The following is a 19772-nucleotide window of genomic DNA, read 5'->3' as shown; positions in this document are numbered from 1 at the left end:
GCGATTATTATTTCAATACAATTTTACACTAAAGTAACACGCTCATGGGAAGTAAACCCTCCTAAATGTTACACTGTGACTGGACCTGTAATTGAGGTGTTGCAGTCTCAGGGCTACAGCAGTTTTAGGTTCTTAAACCCTGGAGCTGGAGCCACTCGTGTCTTTTTTGTTGATCACTTGATTTGTAGTGTTCAACTGCCAATATCCACAGAGTTTAAGGCCGGTCTTTTTTGTCTCAACTGCATCGTCTAGCTTCATTTCTGTGGACAATTCCCCCCACAAGAGGAGGCACGGTGATACATCATACTCATCTGAGCCCTGTGCAGTAATTAGCTGGAGTCTCATCTTTATCACACTAAACAGCAGAAGAGACAGAAGGGGAGAGGAGAGGAGAGGAGAGGAGAGGAGAGGAGAGGCGCCTCGGCCCAGCAGTGGGTATATTTCTCACATTGACAAAACTTAGCAAAGGGACAGAGAGGAGTCTGTGAGAGTTTGACCTCAGAGCAGGGACGGGATGTGGAGAAGGACATAAATCACAGCATCAGAGCAAAAAACAGTTCATATTAATGTATGTGATTATTCTGCAGCCACTTATCAAATATTTGTATTCACACCAACAAAATTGCACTTTAAAAGCAGAGAAACAAAAACAAACGCTTAATATCTTGTTGTCCCGCAGTTAAACACCAAAGCAACAAACATCAAAGGGAGCCCAGAAAGTTTGAAGTTTGAAGTCCTCTTGGCTCTGGTTACAAAATAACCTTTTGTAACTCAGTTTATCATCTGAAGCATGAGGTCTGGATGTTTTTTCTCGTCAGGGCTGTGAACTGTCCTCATGAAAACACCAGTGCGACTGTAGATCATACTGGATGAAATCAAATAACACGCTGTAACAGCCTTTCAAATGTGATTAATGCTCAAGTCAGGAAACCACATCTCTTCTGGAAAATTATGATTTGAGTCCATCTTTGCAGCCGGATGTTGTTACAATCTGATCAGTATAAGACACAATGTCCACAGGTACCGTCTTTGACCCTTTATTTGTACCCGCACATAGGTACATTTAGGCGCCAGAGGCATCCTTTAACATCTTTAAAGAACTTCTCACAGACTGCACAATTCTTTACATCTCAAAACTATAAGCTTTCGTCCAAAGGGAAGAAGCTCAAATTCACTGTAGCAATCCTGAAATCAGCTGTGACTCACCAGTCACCAATTTCAGATGTCACTTTAGTGCCGGTTTGTCCTGCAACTCTGTGAATGCTCTGCTTTGACGTGAAAAAAGAGATAAAGACCTGGAAATGACGCATGAAAACGTAATAAAATCCCCCATCTTTTATCTGAACATTTGTCAATCCAATTTAAACGATACAAGGAAATCCATTATTACATGACAGACGTGGGTTTTAAGACTCCTGGAGTTAAGAAATGAAGAAAAGTGGCACTGATTACTTAATATCGAGTCAGCTTAAACTTGTGTGCAGGTATCTGTGCCTGATCGTCTGTGTAGCTTTTGAGGCCCAAGCTGTGGAGTTAACAACTATTATTATTTAATTTAATTTGGCTCATGAAATCTCTCCACATTTTATTCCAAAAATAGTCTGAGGCAAACAGCATCGGCTCTAATCGTGTTGGTGGAGAACAACAGTGGAGACATTTAATGCAGCTGGTTTCAGGACGACGATGCATGAACAACTTTAAACAGATTTCTTCCAAACTTTGAGGAAATGTGTCACAAATGAGTCACAAAAATCCCTGTGGAAAAAAGAGGTGTAAATATATGTGCATTTATTGCAACATGAGGACATAAATGATTTGTTTTTCTAACCAATGACGGAAAGTGTGAGTTTTAAAACGTCACTGAAGTTGATGAAATTTGGGACAGATGCCTTTTCTATTAGTCATAAGGCTCCATGCATCATTCCTCTGACATGATGGTGTCAATTTCAACATTTTGGGCAAACTCCACACCCATGTAACGCCTTGTAAAGAATGTCAACCATTTCGCAAAGCCTAACGACCATGAAGAAACCACCATTCTGACACTGGAGTCAACGTGACTGACACGATGGAACAACTGGCTCATTTGACTGGGGGCCACTGAACTACCTATGGTCCAGAGTGAGAGAAAAAACCTGAGAATTTACAAGTTAAAAAAGACACCAGGTCCCAAAGAAACTACCTAAAACTGGTCATACAACCAAAACCTTGTAACTGGGCATCGATTTGTGAAGTAACCCACTGTTAATGTGCAAATTACAGAAAGATGCAACATATGGCAATTGCTTTTATACACATAAATACAGTTTTTACTGGAAAATAAGACTTAAATATTACTGTGTACTCTTACTGTAGCAAGGCAAAACATAAGAGCATGGAAGTAGAGAAGTGGAATCTACGTATGACTCACTGAGACAAATTGTAATATGTTAATAATTTAGCATCATTTATTTAGTGGAGTTCTATTTTGCAGCTAAAAAATACCCCATCATTCTCTTCCCAGAGTGTTAAAAGAACATATATAGCCTTCAGTTACCATCAAATCTCCAAAAATGTTAAGTTTATCCATAGTGAGCAACTGTAAAACCATGGCGTTGACCTCTGCAGCTGATCTGGCTCCTGATATAAATATAAAAGGTTAATTCTGGGGTCATAAAAAACTATGATAACTAATAATACAAGATGACTGTACACTTATATAATACAAAGTATATTTTAAAACTTTAAAGCTGCCTTAAAGTTTGAAACTAATTTTAGATTTCACCCCTCTTACATAAGAGTTAGGGTTCTTCACCCACAGAAGAGTTTTCTGAATTACTTTCATTTGTTTGCCATTTCAAATGTGACCAACGTTTAACTTTGCAAGTCATCCCACAGAGGAGAGTTACACTAAGTACAGTAGCCTCAGTGAACCTACTGAGCAGAAGTCAGGCAGATAAGATAAAATAATAATCCATTTAATCCCACAGTAGAGAATTGTGCAGTTACAGCAGCAAAACAAATCAGATTCCAGCACAGTCGGGTGGGGGAATGTATAAGAGCAACTGTTCACATTGTAGGAGAACAGACCAGTAACTAATGTTACTAATTATAAAACAAGTTTATTAATAAATAATTGTGAAAGAAGTGAGAGAAAAAAAGTTCAGGTTTGATAAATAATACTTGTTGTCCATATATGGTCAAAGCTGCATGGACCAAAACTCTGCCCTGTGATTCTTGTCCAGTGAGAACTGAAAACTGACGACACGCAGATGATTTGTTTTCAACTGGATTTTTTTTTTTTTTTTTTTAAACAGCACACTGATCTCCCTTAATATACCTTCTTACTGTAATAATAAATGTCTGAGGTCACTGCAAAAAAGTACAGGGGGGATTTTAGGGATGTGCCCTTGCACAGAGGCAGAATCAGAAAAGGGTTTTAATGCAGAAGTTCAGTTCACGGATCAGCAAAGGTACCCAGAAATAACACAGGCTGAGTAAGAACATGACGACACAAGAGAGGAAAAGGGAAAAAAAAGGAACACAGAAACGATACGCGTCCCATCAGTCGTAGAAGGAAACAATTAGGAACAGAAGTTACACTAAACAGACGCACAGGGAAGAAATCCCAGAAAGTAAAACAGGAAATAAACAGACAAGCTCCAAAAGAAATCTGCCGTGATAGTGGCTGTGGAACACAGTGTATAATCAAATCCTTTTCATTTGTTATTAATGAGATTACTGACTTTATAAATACTTATAGTGTGGCCACAGAGACATCAACTTTTTATTAAAGATAATATATTATACCAGCCTCATCACTCAGAGTAAAACTTTGACCAAGAATGGAACTCACTTATACTCAGCAGTTAACAAAATAGTCAGAGTTTTATTGTGTGTTACAATGTAGTAGTAATTACAGTTTGGTCAGGAGAGGGTTCCTCCCAGTCCTTGATGGCATTTTAGCGATTTACCCACTTGAATGTAACCAACCTTTTCTCACAGCTCATTAACAACCAGTTTGTGGGCAGCTGTAAAAGTTATGCTCTGCTGCTTCATTTATGATGAAGGAAGGACCAGTAAAGCACATGAAAGCACTAAAATTAGTGTCTTTCCACCAAAAAGAAGAGAAAAAAGAAAGAGAAGTCACAGAAAATGTTATGTTATATGGTTTTAGTGTTGTTGGAAATGGCACATCACTGGCATTATCACGTTCTCCCAGGTCTTACACCAAATTTCTACTACCCCATTTAAACCTGGGATACAACTGTTTTTTTGACCACCTAGAAACATCCCAACATTCCTCTTTCAGAGTCAACACTGAATCAACAACCTTGCTTTAAAGATACAGTGTGAAGGATTTATCCCTCACCTCACCCTGGTCTTACAGGCATGTGGGAGAACCTATAGTAGCCTTGAGTTATCATTAAAAGTCAAAGGTCTTTAGTTTGTCCATTGTAGGCTACACTGTAGAACTATAGTGCTCCAACATGGAGTAAATATAAATTCTATGATGAAACATGTCATCATACATGCAAACGATTGCACACATATTTAAAAAAACCAACAATTTAACCTAAAACTTTCACACTGGACTTTTAACAGAAGTAACACACACAGGGACAAAAGGCCATGTTTGTGTTTACATCATGTGTCAGTGAGTCTTGGTGGGGGGGGGGGGGGGGGGTCCTGCTTGGCAGTGTGTTGTCACTGTAGGGGACTGTAGGGGAACTAATAAGTGTACTCAGCTGCCCATCTGATCAGGGAACTTCAAAGCATGTTGGAGCAACAGTGAGTGGAAAGAGTCAGAGGGGAGTTGCCTCTTTAGCCGCTGTTGTAGCTACAATTGATCTCTAAACCCTGTGATACAAGTGGATTTTCCCTGCAGCCAAATCAGCAAACTGAGCTGAGGCTTCCAATGTGATTCACAGGTGAAATCCACAACAAGCACATCTATATATATAACAGTGCATATCACTGATGAATATCAAGCTGTACCTAAGGATGTTGCAAGAATATTTTTTTTCGCTTTAAAGAAACATTTTATTCCTTCTGATACACTATGCATTAAAAGTCATGTTGCTATGACACCATTAACAGAAATGCAAACCCTGCAGATAGCTTCTTTGCTCGAGCTACTTTAGACAAACAATCATTTGCTGTTACTCGGGGAAAACACACACAAAATGGCCCCCGATGACAACAACACAAAGACCTGTCAGCTTTTTCCGCCAGAAACAGGCCCGACCTTCTCCATCACTGCTTGGCTTTATTGACCCAAGTAATGGTGATAATGGATGTTATTCACATCAATAGGAAGATCAAACAGTAAAAGGAAACCTTTTGCTTCTGCAGTGTGTGCTCCCAAGTACACAGCTTCAACCCATTACTTGTTCCTGCAGGGAGTTGCTGTTCCCATAAAAACACTCGAAAATGTGGATTTTTCTGCTGCTTTCATGGTCCATCACTCATCGGACTAATCTGTTATGTGTGTGTGTGTGTGTGTGTGTGTGTGTGTGTTGTCATTTAGCTCACATGGTGTATGCAGGGCTAAGCTAATACGTTACTCAGTGGAAAAGAAATCAGTGGATCTGATATGATCTGTAAACACTAAATGTGTCATCAAAGCTTCACTAAACAAAAACAACACGCTGTAAAGAAAGGTGGCAAAGAGTGAGTGTTGTGAGCCACACAATTTATATTGTTATGTATTTCAAATGCCTGGTTAAAGCTAGGTGGTAAACGGCTTATTAACAACTATAGTTGGATATTGGAGTGATATTGGTATAAGCAGATATTCAAGGTCGGAAGGCTGTCCTTAACCTGAGAGAAGCGGAGTCAAGTTTCATGTCCTCTTCCCTGACGCTCACTCCATCCGTCCACAATGTTCTTGGAAAATCTGTACTCTAGTTTTACCCACAATCCCACTAACCAACAAACATACCAGCAGATAGAAAACATAACCTCCTTAATAAAGGGTAATGTACAAACATGTGATGACCATTCATACCATACTAATGCTGTTTCTCTCTCTCCATCAGAACACTATACGTGTCCCAAACTTTGCATATTTCTGTTTGGTTTGCAATTTTGCTTGCATTCATGATGATGAACAGAGAACGCTGGGCAAACCAACACCAACAGTATCTCACCTTTGCTTTGGTTCAGTTTGGTGCATTAAATGCTTCCAAAACTATTTCTTTCTTTGCCTTTAAGGGTCATCGTACTACAACATGTAATGGCACAACACTAATGTTCACTGGGCTTTGTATGTGTTTCCTTTCCAGGTTTCACTGGGGCTCTGGATAACGTTCCACTAATACTAACAACAGTAAATTCACCAAAACAATTTTAGACAATCTCCAGATTGATGTAGCACTGTCACGGCAATGATCACAAACAGTGGTGGACTGCTCCCTTTTCTGTGGGTCGTCCACTCACCAGTCTGGGAACACAAACACAGAGTGCTCGAACAGCTCAGGGCAAAGATAAGACACCAAGTGTCCCATGCCAAACTTTCTCGGTAATGACCTGGTTCTAGAGCACCATCAATATTTCTATCTCCTGGTTATTAAAACATTTATGTACATTTTCTGCATGATTCTGCTTCCAATGAATAACTTTTGTGAGAGCAGGAAAAAGAGGAATATGTCAGAACAACCAAAAACATGAAAGGCCCCCACACCACACCATATTTTACAAAGTCCGACATAACCTACCAGCTGTTCATAGACGTGGAAATGAAAGAGTCACAGTCTCAGGCCTGCTCTGCTCTACTGATCCTCTCCCAGATTGCTGGGCCTCAATTTTCTATGCTGTGGTCGAGACACAACAAGGACGTGTATTGTCTGTGACTAGCTCACTTCTTCTGAAGAGCACCAGTTGATGAAGCTAAGTCTCAGCGCCTCAGCTGCGGCCGAAAGTGGTGACCTTTAAAATCGAGCGAGGTCTAATGTGGCTGCTCTTTGGCTCGGCTTGATTAGCTGATGTCACAGAAAATGAATAGTATCCTTATCGAGGGTCAGTGGTGCGGCCCAGCAGCATGTCCCTCTCTCCTTTCATATGCCATCACAGTCTGGAGACAAGAGGGCTGGCACCGACACAATCGCCCTCATTTGCACCCCCATGTTGCACATACATGTGCAAGTATTCAGACAGAGCGTCTATGCAGTCCCAACAGTGACTGAGTGGGAGTTCACCAACATCATCAAATGCTTGAGATAATAACTTCTGAAGGTTTTGGAGAGCGACAAACACTCAACAATAAATCTGCTGCGATTTCTAATGCAAATAAAAACTGTTGCAGAGTTTGCAACTCAAATGTTTACATATTGCGTTGGTAGGGAAGAACGCAATACGTGGAATAAGTGAAATATCCATAAAGACTCTGCATTTATTTGATGGAGATTAAATGTTATTATGATGAAATTCTGGAATTCAACGGCCCAAAAATCTTGTATCACTGTTTTACTGTATTGTGTAGCTCAGAGTTCATCTCATGTTCATATCAGACATGAATCCTTTTTACGTAAATTATTTTTAAAAGATTAATCCAAACTATTAGTTACAACCATACAATCAAGTGACACTGGTCTGTGTTGTTGACACACTCCTTCACCAAACATATAAACCCAGCACAGTGGAAACAGCCTTATATAGAAGAACTGATGCCTAATCTCTGATATGTTCCAACAGTGCAGTGTAACACAATGAAAGGCAAGGTCAAACTTGTGAAGGCGAGAAAGCCACAAGTCCAGGATGTGAAATTGACTGAGGTGCAGAGCGAGCTGGAAGAGATCACAGACAATAGTGGGGCTGAACATTAAACAGGAGATCAACACAATACACAGAGGTAAGGAAGTGAAGTGGTCAGTGACAAACAGGAATAAGGAAGGGAGAAGAAGGGTTGTGGGGTGTAAGAGGAGGGAAGTGAAGCTCACAGGAGGGGAAAGGTGGGGAAGTGAGGCGGGAGGGACACACACTGACCTGAGTGAGGAGCAATTCAAACACCACAGAACTTGTTTAAAATAAAGCTGGAGAGCAGAGGCAGAGTTGTGCCCCTGCTCACCCGCATAGCACCTCATATATAAAACTACACTCACACGTCACCGGAGCATAAACATGCCCTACATCTGCATCTTAACATGCATCGGAGAAAGAACTCCTGTCATCTCGTTAAACGTGTGGTCTTTTTAGAACATTCCCTGCATACGTTAACATTTTTACACATTAAATACAAATATCTCAGTGTGGTCCTGTGCAGTCAGAGCTCTGTATATCTCACTGAGACCATGTGTTTGACTGCGTGTGTGTGTGTGTGTGTGGACAGAAAGATAAAGCTGAAGTTTTACCAGACAAGAGCTGACAGAGAGCAGAGGGTGAGCTCCTTCACTACAACCGCACCTCTATGCATGTCAGGAGCTAAAAAAATACAAACAGCAAACTATTCAAACTAAAAAAGAAAAAGATAACTTAAAGTGTAACTAACTTACTCTGACACGGCGGATGGTGCTCATATCTACGTCACTCATATCCTTGTGAGGTCTGAGCACCGTGGAAAGTAGCAAAGTGTGGCATCATGTTATTTCAATTAGAAAGTCTCACAAAAAAGCTGCCCACGTAAACAAGATAACACAGTCAAACTGAGGCAGAGAGGGAGCAAAATGGCAAAGCCGCTTTCACACTACAGGCCAATCATGAAGGGTTTGATAGAGATTCTTACCACTGTGTGTAATATGCAGCCTGCATGTGACTGCAGTCACCAGCCACTGTTGGTTTTAAGTGAATCATAATGTAAGCAAGAGGAGATGGTCTGTGTAACATCACATCTTTGCAGATTAGCAGCTGCTCCAGTATCAACTCTGCACGGAAGTGAGATTTCACCACACTTTTCTCTATTAGAGCAGTACAAAATAGAACAGTTACAACTGTTCAGAGACAAAATACATTTCTTCTAGCACGTGATGTCCCTTGGGACAAAAAGTTTGCGAAGCACCTGCACTGCACATCATTCACTCCATCACCCAGAAGATGATGGCGTTAATCAGGCACTCACCTCCCCAGGTGTGAACGAGGACCAGGAGACCGAGGAGCAGAGAGGCAAAGTTCCGCACAGCCATGGTTGTTGGACGGTGTAGGAGCTGTCTGTGCTCCGGTGTGTGTGAGAGAGAGAGAGAGTGAGTGTGTGACAGCGTGTCTGCGTGTGTGTGTGTGTGTGACGGAGTCAGGGACTACTCCTGCTGGAGAGAGAGAGAGCGAGAGCGAGAGAGAGAGAGACGGTGAGGCGCAAGGAGGCAAATGAAGAGCCCGGAGTTCTTCCACTGTAAAAAGTGTCTGTGCGTGCTTGTCATTAAAGAGATAGTTTAGTTTTTCAATGGGTGATTGGCTCTCTGTAGGACTGACACGCAGTGTGTTTACATGTGTGTTAATAGTCCCATTTTAGTCGGACTAAAGACAATCATTTGTTTTTCTTAATGTCATGTCAACACATTAGTCTGACTAAAATCGAGCTAGGACTAACTTACCTGCATAATGCGATTCATAGTCCGATTACTCCTGCATGTATACACTTAGTCAGGCTGGAGTTGGACCCGTATAAACTGCAGTACTGTTGCCGGCTGGGGGCGTCTTTCTTCAGACAACACAGCAACCACAAGAGCCATGCTCCATCTAATTGGTATAGTGATTAACATATACAGCAGGTATGAAACATACAGAACCACAGCACGATCCATCTCACTGTTCACTGTTTGTTTTTCTGTGACGTAAAGGTCAACAGGAAACTGATTCAGTACACACTAGCTTATAGAGAGATACAGCGCCACCTACGGAGGCGGAGTCAAACGTACATGGCCAATAAATCGACTTTCTCCTCTGCACGTATACTCGGTAAGTTGTCCCATTGCCTGTCTTAGTCAGACTACGGCCTATTAGCTTGATTAAACTGTGCATGTAAACTTACTAAGTGATGATTTTCTGTGTGTTCACACCTCCAGTGCTGGGATAAAGCACTAGAGTCACTCACTTTGTTAGCCACTTACCAAAATGCTCAACTAGTAAACAATACATAAAATGCCAACTTAAGCTTAATGTTTGACAGCCTTGTTTGTAATGTGTACTAAACCACTCACTCCTTAAACCAAAGTCCACTAATAAAAATAATAGAATGACATATTTAGCATGACAGAACACTGGAATTGTCGATGCACTGCTTCCTCCAGTAGGAAATTCAAATGTGGGTTTTTGTGACTGCACTGGCAACTCACAGAGTATGTGTAAGTTTGTCATTTAACCACACTTTTAAAAACCCTGAACATCCCCTTTAAGGCATAGGTAATGCAACATGTTTGACTTATGACTTATTTTTGTGAACGGACACAAACGTCAGAGTTGGAGGCGGATATTTTTTGCAGTGTGCGGAAACCCCAGCGAGAGCCGGAGGGCGGAGGTCTGCAGCGAGATACACAAGTTATGATTTACATTCTCTTTGTTGATGCAACACTGTAATAGAGCAAATTTCCTCACGATGAGTGCAATAACTTGTGTTTTCTCAACGGGAAACCGTAAGTGTGTGGTCAGCAGTAATTCAGCGTGGTTTTAGGAAGCGAAGGGTGTGGCTTTGCTGTATTGCATAACGGGACTCCATCCTTCACCACTCACGGTTATTTAAGTATCAGCTGAGCGTCATTATGAGTTACAGTGACTTCTGTAAAAAGGACTTCACGCTGACGTCAGGGCTTGTGTTTGCAGTACTGCGTTGGGCAAGCAGCGGATGTGGGCAGGACCATCACAATCTGATTCATTGTCCATCAGTGACTCTCAGTCCACACATTAATGTACAGATAATGTAAATACACTTCAAGGGAGTGTTTGAGGCTGTGGAAGGCTACAGCCAACAATAACATGCATCACATGATACAGGCGTGGAGGAAATACTAATAGAGAAATGTTAAATGCATCACTGCAAGTTAAAGTACTGCATTAAAAACCTTCATGTACTGGTTTGGTCCCTGTGACTGATATTCTATTATTATACACAGTATATTAGGTCACTGGTACAGCATGTCACTGCTTTATCTGAGGTGAAACCACTATAAACTCATTTTATATGCACAGGAACACCAGGTGAGCATGAGTGATTATGAGATGATTATGGTGGCCCTGACAACCTCACACAAATGCAAAAGCCAAAACTCAAATGCAAAAGCCACAGCACTCTTGTCTTCAGGGCCACCGTAGTACGATCGATGGAAGAGGGAAAATATAAGTGATATCACATGGAATTTAACATTGAACTGAGCCACTGAGTGGACAGTGAGACAACTTTAACTGATAAAAAATATTGAAAGATTCATTTTCATATTCATTTGAATATTTCATATTTAGGTATGCTAAAGAGCAGAGCCACACTTTTCACACCAGAATAACTGTAAAATATCAACACTGCAGATCCACATGTGGACAGTCAGCTCTCTCCATCAAAGGAAGTCATATCTGGAAACGCCTCAAGAAATAAAACTGATGAAAGATGTCAAATCTTTCACTTTGAAGGTTTAAGAACTGGCTGAAAACAAAATAAGATTCTATCCACTTTTAAAATGCGTAGTCTCAATAAGGTCGGACTGTTTTGAAGTATGACTGTGTATGTGCATTTTTACATTGTATTATTAGGTAGACGAGAAATAGGTCTTTTATTATTTATTCATACTGTCTTATATTGTTGTTTTTATGTTACTCTGTAACAGGAGTTGCAAACTAGCAAACTTCGACATACTCTTTGTGCAGTGCATCAGACGCACTTTATGTCCACTGCATTGTTAAGATCGATTGATTATTGAATGACTCATTTCACCAAGCCAATATACATCTTAAAAATGTATTGACGCTGGTTGAAATACAAACATTCCAAACATCTGGATAACATTCTCAGACCGTTCTCCTTTAGTAGTAAGCAAAAATACCAAAAATACAGCCAAATGAGGAGAACGTCTCAGTTTTCGGTTCCCTCAAAGTTTAGGGAACATTACGCTCTTGCAAAACCCTGAAAACTGGTTTGGTTCGAACTAACCTTAGGAGAACCATGGGCTAACATTCTGTGAACGGTTTGTGTTAGTAGGGTTCACATGAAACCATGTGTAGCAGTTAACAACTACATAAACAGTTTTAGACTTAAAAAAACAAAAAACAATATAACATGGAAATACTTGAATACACATTTGCTTTTGCAATACTGAAAATTGTACTATGCAGTACTTAAGCAGACATTCCATGACTCCTTTGTACAATAGATTATTTGTATTTGTTTGAGAAGCAGGAATAAAAGAAGCGGTGTCGCACAGAGGAGTAGGTGGCACTGGGGAACTTGTGGTTTTGGTTTACAGGGATCAATAGCACCTGCAGGGGAGAGAAGTTTCAGAAAAAGCCCATTTTTTTCCTGGCACATGGCAGAGTGGAAGGGAATTGGGCTTGTAAGAACGATGACTAAGACGTGTAAAACAGGCTCAGCAGCTCCTGTGGCAGACCATACCTCTGAATTATGTCCTGTGCTTGGCTGGATGGAGTTGATGTTGTAGGAGAGGATCAGTGATGGAGCTGGACGCAGAAACACAGAGAGGAATGAGGGCTAAACATAACTCCATCTTGGACTTAAATCCTGTGCACTCCATGGTGAACGGATGCAGCTGCAGAGTGTCTTTAGTCTCCAATTCACTGCCATTACCATCGAGCTGGAACACTTAACCCTCAGTCTTGTTTTGCTGTTATTATTCATCATGAAATATACAGTTTCATAATGGAACATAAACATTAGCTTCAAAAAGCTTTAGACATTTTAAAAAACAAAAGATGAAAAGATACATATATATCCTCCCAGTAACACCTGTCCTACAGCAGCTCAACTGGCTCCCAATACGCCTCACTTTCAAAACCATCCACAACCTTGCACCTCCCTTTCAGAGCTCCTCCACTTTTCCTTTCCTGCCCTCAGATTCTCCTCCATCCACCTCACTGTCCCTCGAGCCTGTATTGTCACCATGGGCAGCAGAGCATTCAGCCGCTCTGCTCCCCAGCTCTGGAATTCCCTTGCTCCCTAGTGACCTCCGCAACACAGACTCTCTCCCACATTTCAAATCCAAACTAAAGACTCACCTGTTCAGAATGGCATTCTCCCAATAACCACATTGCAATGTCCAATTTGATACGTCTTTTATTTTATTTGTTTGCATTTTATGAGTGTCGAGAAAGGCCCCGACAAATAAAATGTATTATTAGTATTATTATTATTATTATTATCATTATTATTATTATTATTATTTTTAACCTCTTAACCAGTGTCAGCTGAGACTGGATTTAGCTGTTCCCACGTCCCTCAAAGAATAATCAGAAGAAAATGAATAGATATAAACTAGAATCACAAGAGTTTGTGTGTGTGTTTAAGGACTTAATACTTTGGTCGATGCTCCAGTGCCATGAGGCCAAGTCTGAAGTGGATCTATAGCAGTTGGTTATAATGTGTAATATGTGCACAGCATCCCTTAACTTGCCCTAAATTTAAATTGAATAATGATTTTGTGATTTATATTACATGAAGAAATGAATTTATATACATTTATTGTTGTCACAGTGGGTGTGAGTCGACCGTCTTATTTGCATGTGTTTAATATATTCTGTCCAAGTTTTAATTCAAGTAGATTTCTCTTTTATGTACTCGGCTAAATTTTGCTCTTAACAACAAATAATCTTAATCTACATCTAGAAACTCATAAAAAAGCAAACACGATCTCTGTGTGCTGATTTCAAAGCGTATTATGGACATAATAAAGGAGCAGATATAGAGTGACTCCCTAGAGCAACATGTAAAATCACAGTTCTTACCAGGAGAAATCATATTGCTTACATGACACCTCTGCTTTGGTCACAGGACTTTGATTTGTAAAAGAGTTTATAACACTGTGAGAGAACACCCTGATATTATAATGCAGACATAGTACAAAGGGGAGCTGAAGGAAAATGGCACAAAATAATGTGCACTTAACCAGATAACAGGTGGGTCCAGTGTGCCTGATCCATGTCTGCATCACTTATAGATTTAGTCTACATTGACACAGACTTGTCAGAGTTTAGATGAGTAGACGGTGAGTCTAAGCGTGAAAGCCAAAACTGAACTGAACTGAAAGCATAACATGAACGTAAAAAATAACTGGACTTTGTCGATGGTTTTGAGTGAAGTTTGCTGATCAAATATAATTCCAGGGCCGTTGTTGTTATGTTGTTACGACAGATAAACCCTGGTGTTTGGTTGTGACCGGATCAGAGGACCTCTGTTACGAACAACACAGTTCCACTTCCTTGCTCTCTGCACAGATGGCGATAAAACTTCAAACTGTCTCTACAGTTAAAACAGTCATTTAATCTTAGTATTATTTGATCCCGTGTGACCTCTGACAGTCTGTGCAGCTGGACTCAGATCAAAGACGGGCAGAGCATGTCGTTTACACTTTGAGACCTTCAGTGCTGGAAAACATCACCGCGTCTCTACCTTCTATCTGTGCCAAGTGGGCAGAGCAGGGAGGAGCAGGCCGTGATAGACGAACATCTGCAGCCTCAAGGAACTCAGAGGAAAAGACGGATTTCCAGATGCATGGAGCAGCTTTTATTTTAAGGTTTCCCACAACTTTAATGTTTTGATATGACTTGTAAAAAAGGAAACAAGGACAATGCCATGCTTATTTGCCTCTTCTTTTTTTTAGCTTCACATAAAATCTGAGCATCAGCCTTAATCCTTGAGGTGCACAGCTAGATTGTAAACCAGGCTTAGTCAGTAACAGGCACCTCACACAAGTGTGATGTGGAAACTTGACGCTTATAACACATAAAAAGTGTTCTGCCACTGATGCAGGATATATCTTGTTTCCCGCAGTTAAATTCAAATGAACTAGAAAATGTTGAAGATAATTGAACTGAAAGTGATATCCATGTACTAATCTAAATCTGTGGGAAAGCAAATAAACATAAATATAAACCTCTTAATTAATGACACACTCATGGTCTCTCTGCCAGGGTCATTTCAAGAGTCTTGAACAAAAATGAGCCAAAGGGGCTACAATGACTGAAGCTTTGCAAGCATGTGGCACTGGGCCCAGTTAGGGGTTCTAATCATGGTGTCATTGCAATCTCCTTACATAGCCAATATCAACATTTAAGGGGTTTTTCACAAAATGGTTGTTGCTGTAGCCTGACATAATCTGCTGTTCTCAGGGCCCCTGCTTTGCCTCTAAGCTGTTTCAATGCAAACCTTTACTCTTGGAGGTCTGCAGTTTTTAAAAGTTCAAAAGTAGATGGACAGCAGAAGTAAAACAGAAGCCATGAAGATAATGTGTGTGCTTACAGAGTGGACTGATATCATTTTATCGCCATTGTTCTGTTTACTCTCCTTCCTAATGCTATCAGACAGGATCTGCTGTTGGAGATACGAGCACTATCAGTGTGTTTTGATGGAAATATGAGGCCAATACTGATAACACATCCCAACATCTGTCCCCTTTTTCTATCTCTGACCTGCTGCGATGTTGTGTTAATTGGGTCTTGTGTTGTGGGTGAAACCAACACAACATCCTCTCTTGGTTGCTGTTTTGCTGTTACTGTCACTGCTGCTACAGTGAGGGAAACAATCACAATTGTTTGACCTCTCACAATGTCCTTTACAGACACTGTGCTTTGTGATGTACAGTACTACAGTTCCTGTGAAATTACAGATACACTACTTAAGTAAAAACTATCAAGTGTCAAACGGAGAACATCCGTCAGCCAAAGTACACAGAAGTGAATGTTTATGGGATTACAAAAAAAAAGTGTAAACCAATGTTGATGTTGTCACTTCCTTTAGGGTAAAGCACAGCCCTTATGCTTTCCATTCATAGCAAAGAACTTACTGTTCTCAAAACAAGTACATTGTTCTGCCACTCAAGGTCAGTAAATCATGGCTGAATCATAAGAGGTGCCATGCGACTTAGGGTGCGGCACAAAGAGAATGGGTACAGTATATATATATATATATATAAACATATGGGAAAAAAATGGGGGGGGGGGCGTTTTTTTCCAATAGTCCTCTTAAAATTCCTGGAGGACAAATTGCAAGAATGTGCCCTTTGTGGCCCTTTATTTAATATGATACATCCTGGACAGGGCGTTTGGGAATATCAGGGTGCAATGGGTTTGGGAATGAGACTGAATGAGGAAAATAGAAGCAGGAAAAGCCCCATACCCTCCCCCACACAGTTCCCAGGGACTGCACTGCCCTGCAGCATGCTCAGAGACCACATCTCACAACCTGCTGACAGGGCGAAACCTTATTCAGATATAACTGAAAAGTCTTTAACCTACTTTCAGTTAATGGTATATATTAAATTAGTAGTTGTGAACATGTACTGTGTGAAAACAAGTACACGTTTCACCGTATGATACTAATCCATCAGATGACCAACCTTGGCTGTTTTATGCATGTTTTTACTGAACTCAACTTAATTAATTTAATTAAAAGAATTGAATTGAATTAATTAAAAGGTTAATTTAAAAGAATAGTTTTGGGCACTGGGCCAAATAAATTTTTGTTGTTGTTATTGTTAAGGGTTAGATAAAAGGATGGTACCATTCTCTGTATCAGCTGGTAACCTCCAGCTGTATGTGTGGCCAGAACACATACAGTTTGTGTAAAATACAAATGTAATTATGTTGGACATGGAAACCTCTGTTAGTGACAGCACAAATTATTTAAAATGAGTCCAATATAAAACAATATCCGGTCATTTTTACACTTGGTGATTTTGTTTCCTCTCAGTGGCTTCACCAGTGTTCAGGCTTGGCCGTAGTGATTGTGATCTTTTCATCTCGCTCTCTTCTTTAATAGAAAATAGAATGATTAACTCGCAAACACGTCATTTAAAGATTAACACCTTTGTCGCAACTGTGAAGTTTTACCTGACCACATTAATATTTCCATCACTGATTCCCTGATGCAAGTGTCCTCGCCCTGTTCCCCAGCACGTGTGCGCCACCCCTCAGTGACTTATCTCACCAGCACTTACAGCGCAATGCTCATGTCCTGATGGAAGGAAACGGAGGAAAAGAAGTCATTCTTTCCAACCCAGTGAAGCCAGACTCAAGAGCAAGTCATTTTGGGGGTAGACTCTCCGGTATGAGAGGCAGCTATTGTCCAAGTTGCTCCAGAGGATGGGGGCTTTTCATCATATACTGGTATGGCGAGGGGGCTGTGGGGAAGAGTGGGAGAGAAATTTGAATTTCTGCTCAACTCCATCACAGCAAGGGAGACGGTGACAAAGAGACACTGTGATAACTGCATGGGCCAAGATGTGAACATTGCTTCTCCATGGTGACTATATGTAATAGGGGCATTAATCACAATAAATCCACCCACTGACATTTCAGCCTGGGAAGATTCTGGAATTAAAAAGAGATGTGAAAGATGATATTTAAAAAAGGGTTTATAAAGAAGAAAGTTTGATTATTACCACTGCTTATAGAAATTATAGCTTAAGTGCGCCTTTTGATATTTTAGAATTAACAATGTGCTTATTTCCTAGAGCCAGAAAACCTTATTATTTGTTGGAAGAAAGAAGTCCATGCGGCCAGATTTTGGTTTAGGGGCAGCGCTTCCCAAAATTCAGCAAACAAATATATATATAATATTTGTCCCCTTACCAATTAATATATTATTGCAAACACTTTGGTCATAATTGAGAAGGTCTGTGTAACTCCTGCATATAAGACTTACAGTATATCATTAAAATGTCAATAACAAAAAAATCATATTCTAGAATAGAAGAATGTCCTTCCATGACTTTAACAAATCCAGTCTCAGACGCAAAACACCTCCAAATCCCACCACTTAAAGACTTACAGCAACGGTTTGCGGCATGGGTCTGTAAGATACAACAATTTCTTTCCTTCATTCATTTTGCAGATGTATAAGTGATGGAAAAGCTTATCAGTTACTGCCCCTTGCTAATTAAACAAAAAAAGATCTAAATGGAATTGTTTGTGGCACAAAAGCACTGTAATGAGTCATGAAACAGGAAGCTGCTACTGCATCCTGCAAACTCATGGACATCCTTTGCAGATGCAAAGGCAAGGTCCTGAGAAGACGACTCAAAGAAGAGGAATGTCACGCTGAGGGACCTCCACAGTCTGAGTCATCCCATTCATATCGCTCTGAGGCACGCCAGTAAAGTCATCATTAACTCCTTTGTGCAATGATTCCTCTTGTCCTGCTCAGTTTGCCCACTCTATCGGAGTGCCCCCCTGAGTGCAGTGCAGCGGTAGCAGGCTTCAGGCAGAGGGTTCCTGTGGAATTCTGGGTCTTGACCAGTCTGCACTCCAGTGATTTCTACTGTTTGGAGTTTATGTTTTCCCAGAGAAGCTTCTAGTTTGCCGCCTACCCCCTGTCCTCTTTCTAAAACACACATGAACACATATTCTGGATTTATGTAAGACCAGTGTCCTGGCCGAGAGCCAAAGACATCACTGAATCAAAGATCTGAACTCTGAATCCCAAAATAAACCACACAAAATGTGGGAACACAGCATAAACCCCTCCCAGATCCACAGGATTGTGGGGACACTGGTTTAACATAGGTAACTAGACAGAGAATTAACAACCATTCAAAGACATGCTATGTTCTAACCCTTTTTGAGCTAAAATCCCATGTGGGATGAACTAACGAACTAACTAACTAACTATGGCCCGTGTATTGATCCACTGACTCCAAACAGTGCCAAACTGTATTATGACACTACACAAATAAGAGACACCTATTTGTATGTATTGTGCTTCTCATAGTCTGTATGAATGCCAATTTAAAAAAAAAAAGAATGAAATGAAAGAATTTCGCAATGAGAACAAAATGACTTCCCTCTACAATCCTATCCTAGTATTGAGAGTATGAGGAAAACCATACGACCACATCCATGCACAAGCCCCAGAGAATACATTATTATTTTGTGTCTAGGATTTTTTTTAGTATAATGTAGCATTAAATCCAAAATATTTGTATAATAAAATAAAATCCTAGGGTAGAAATTAATTTGCCCTTGGTGTGGAGTCAGTGGGTCACATGACTTGAAAGCTATTGGAAGATGACTTAGGGGGAATACTTGGAATAGTGATATTCAGAATGTGTGTGCTGAACTTGTGCTATTATCTGTTTATTTATTGAGAGTTGGATTAGAAGATCAATATCTTCAAGTGCAGCACAACGATTTGAATGAAAGGAAACAGCCAGCTTTGTACAATTTCCTTTAACAAACAAAAAAGAATCAGATGGGGAGGATGAAGTTTAGGGCAAGGAAGGAAATGCTGTTTATATTGTTCAGCATTATAAAGCTTTTGTGTTTCATTGTCACTGAAGCAGCTGAGGTTATGATACAGAAGAACCAAACAAGAGATCGTATCACTGTAAATGGTGTAAGTTGGAGAAATGGGAGAACGAACTGAAAGGAGGAATATGAATAGTGTTTACACAAACATGTTCACACTCAGTCAGCGCTTCTATACATACCCGTTGTCATCATGTGTTATTTTTGATGAAGTTTTTCTTCTGCTGGTATTGCTGACAAAAAGAGGAATCCTGAAAGCGTTGAGAGAAAAAAAGCATTAACTCTTTACATCAACAATATGTGCTCAGTGTCATTTTCATTTCCTCCACCAAGGATTTTATGATTTGGGGTGTGATTGTGATTTATGAGGAGAACTCAAAGAGTAAAGAATAGATTTGGTGACA

General features: G+C 40.3%; 1 protein-coding gene across 4 annotated transcripts in view; it reads right to left on the bottom strand.

Moving 5' to 3' along the window:
- mcamb (melanoma cell adhesion molecule b) overlaps positions 1–9247 on the bottom strand; it is a 35830-nt gene extending 26583 nt beyond the window's left edge. For 3 of the 4 annotated variants that reach the window (XM_058634653.1, XM_058634654.1, XM_058634655.1), the window contains exon 1: positions 9035–9247. In XM_058634653.1, coding sequence (XP_058490636.1) covers positions 9035–9098 — 64 coding nt within the window. In that variant the 5' untranslated portion in view covers positions 9099–9247. The remainder of the gene's footprint in view (positions 1–9034) is intronic. The other variant, XM_058634656.1, reaches the window with a different exon arrangement.
- Positions 9248–19772: the final 10525 nt, after the last annotated feature.

The sequence above is a fragment of the Solea solea genome, chromosome 7 (assembly GCF_958295425.1).
Source record: "Solea solea chromosome 7, fSolSol10.1, whole genome shotgun sequence".
Lineage (NCBI taxonomy): Eukaryota > Metazoa > Chordata > Actinopteri > Pleuronectiformes > Soleidae > Solea > Solea solea.
Note: the sequence above shows the minus strand (reverse complement) of the source record. Positions and strands in the feature narration are given on the sequence as shown.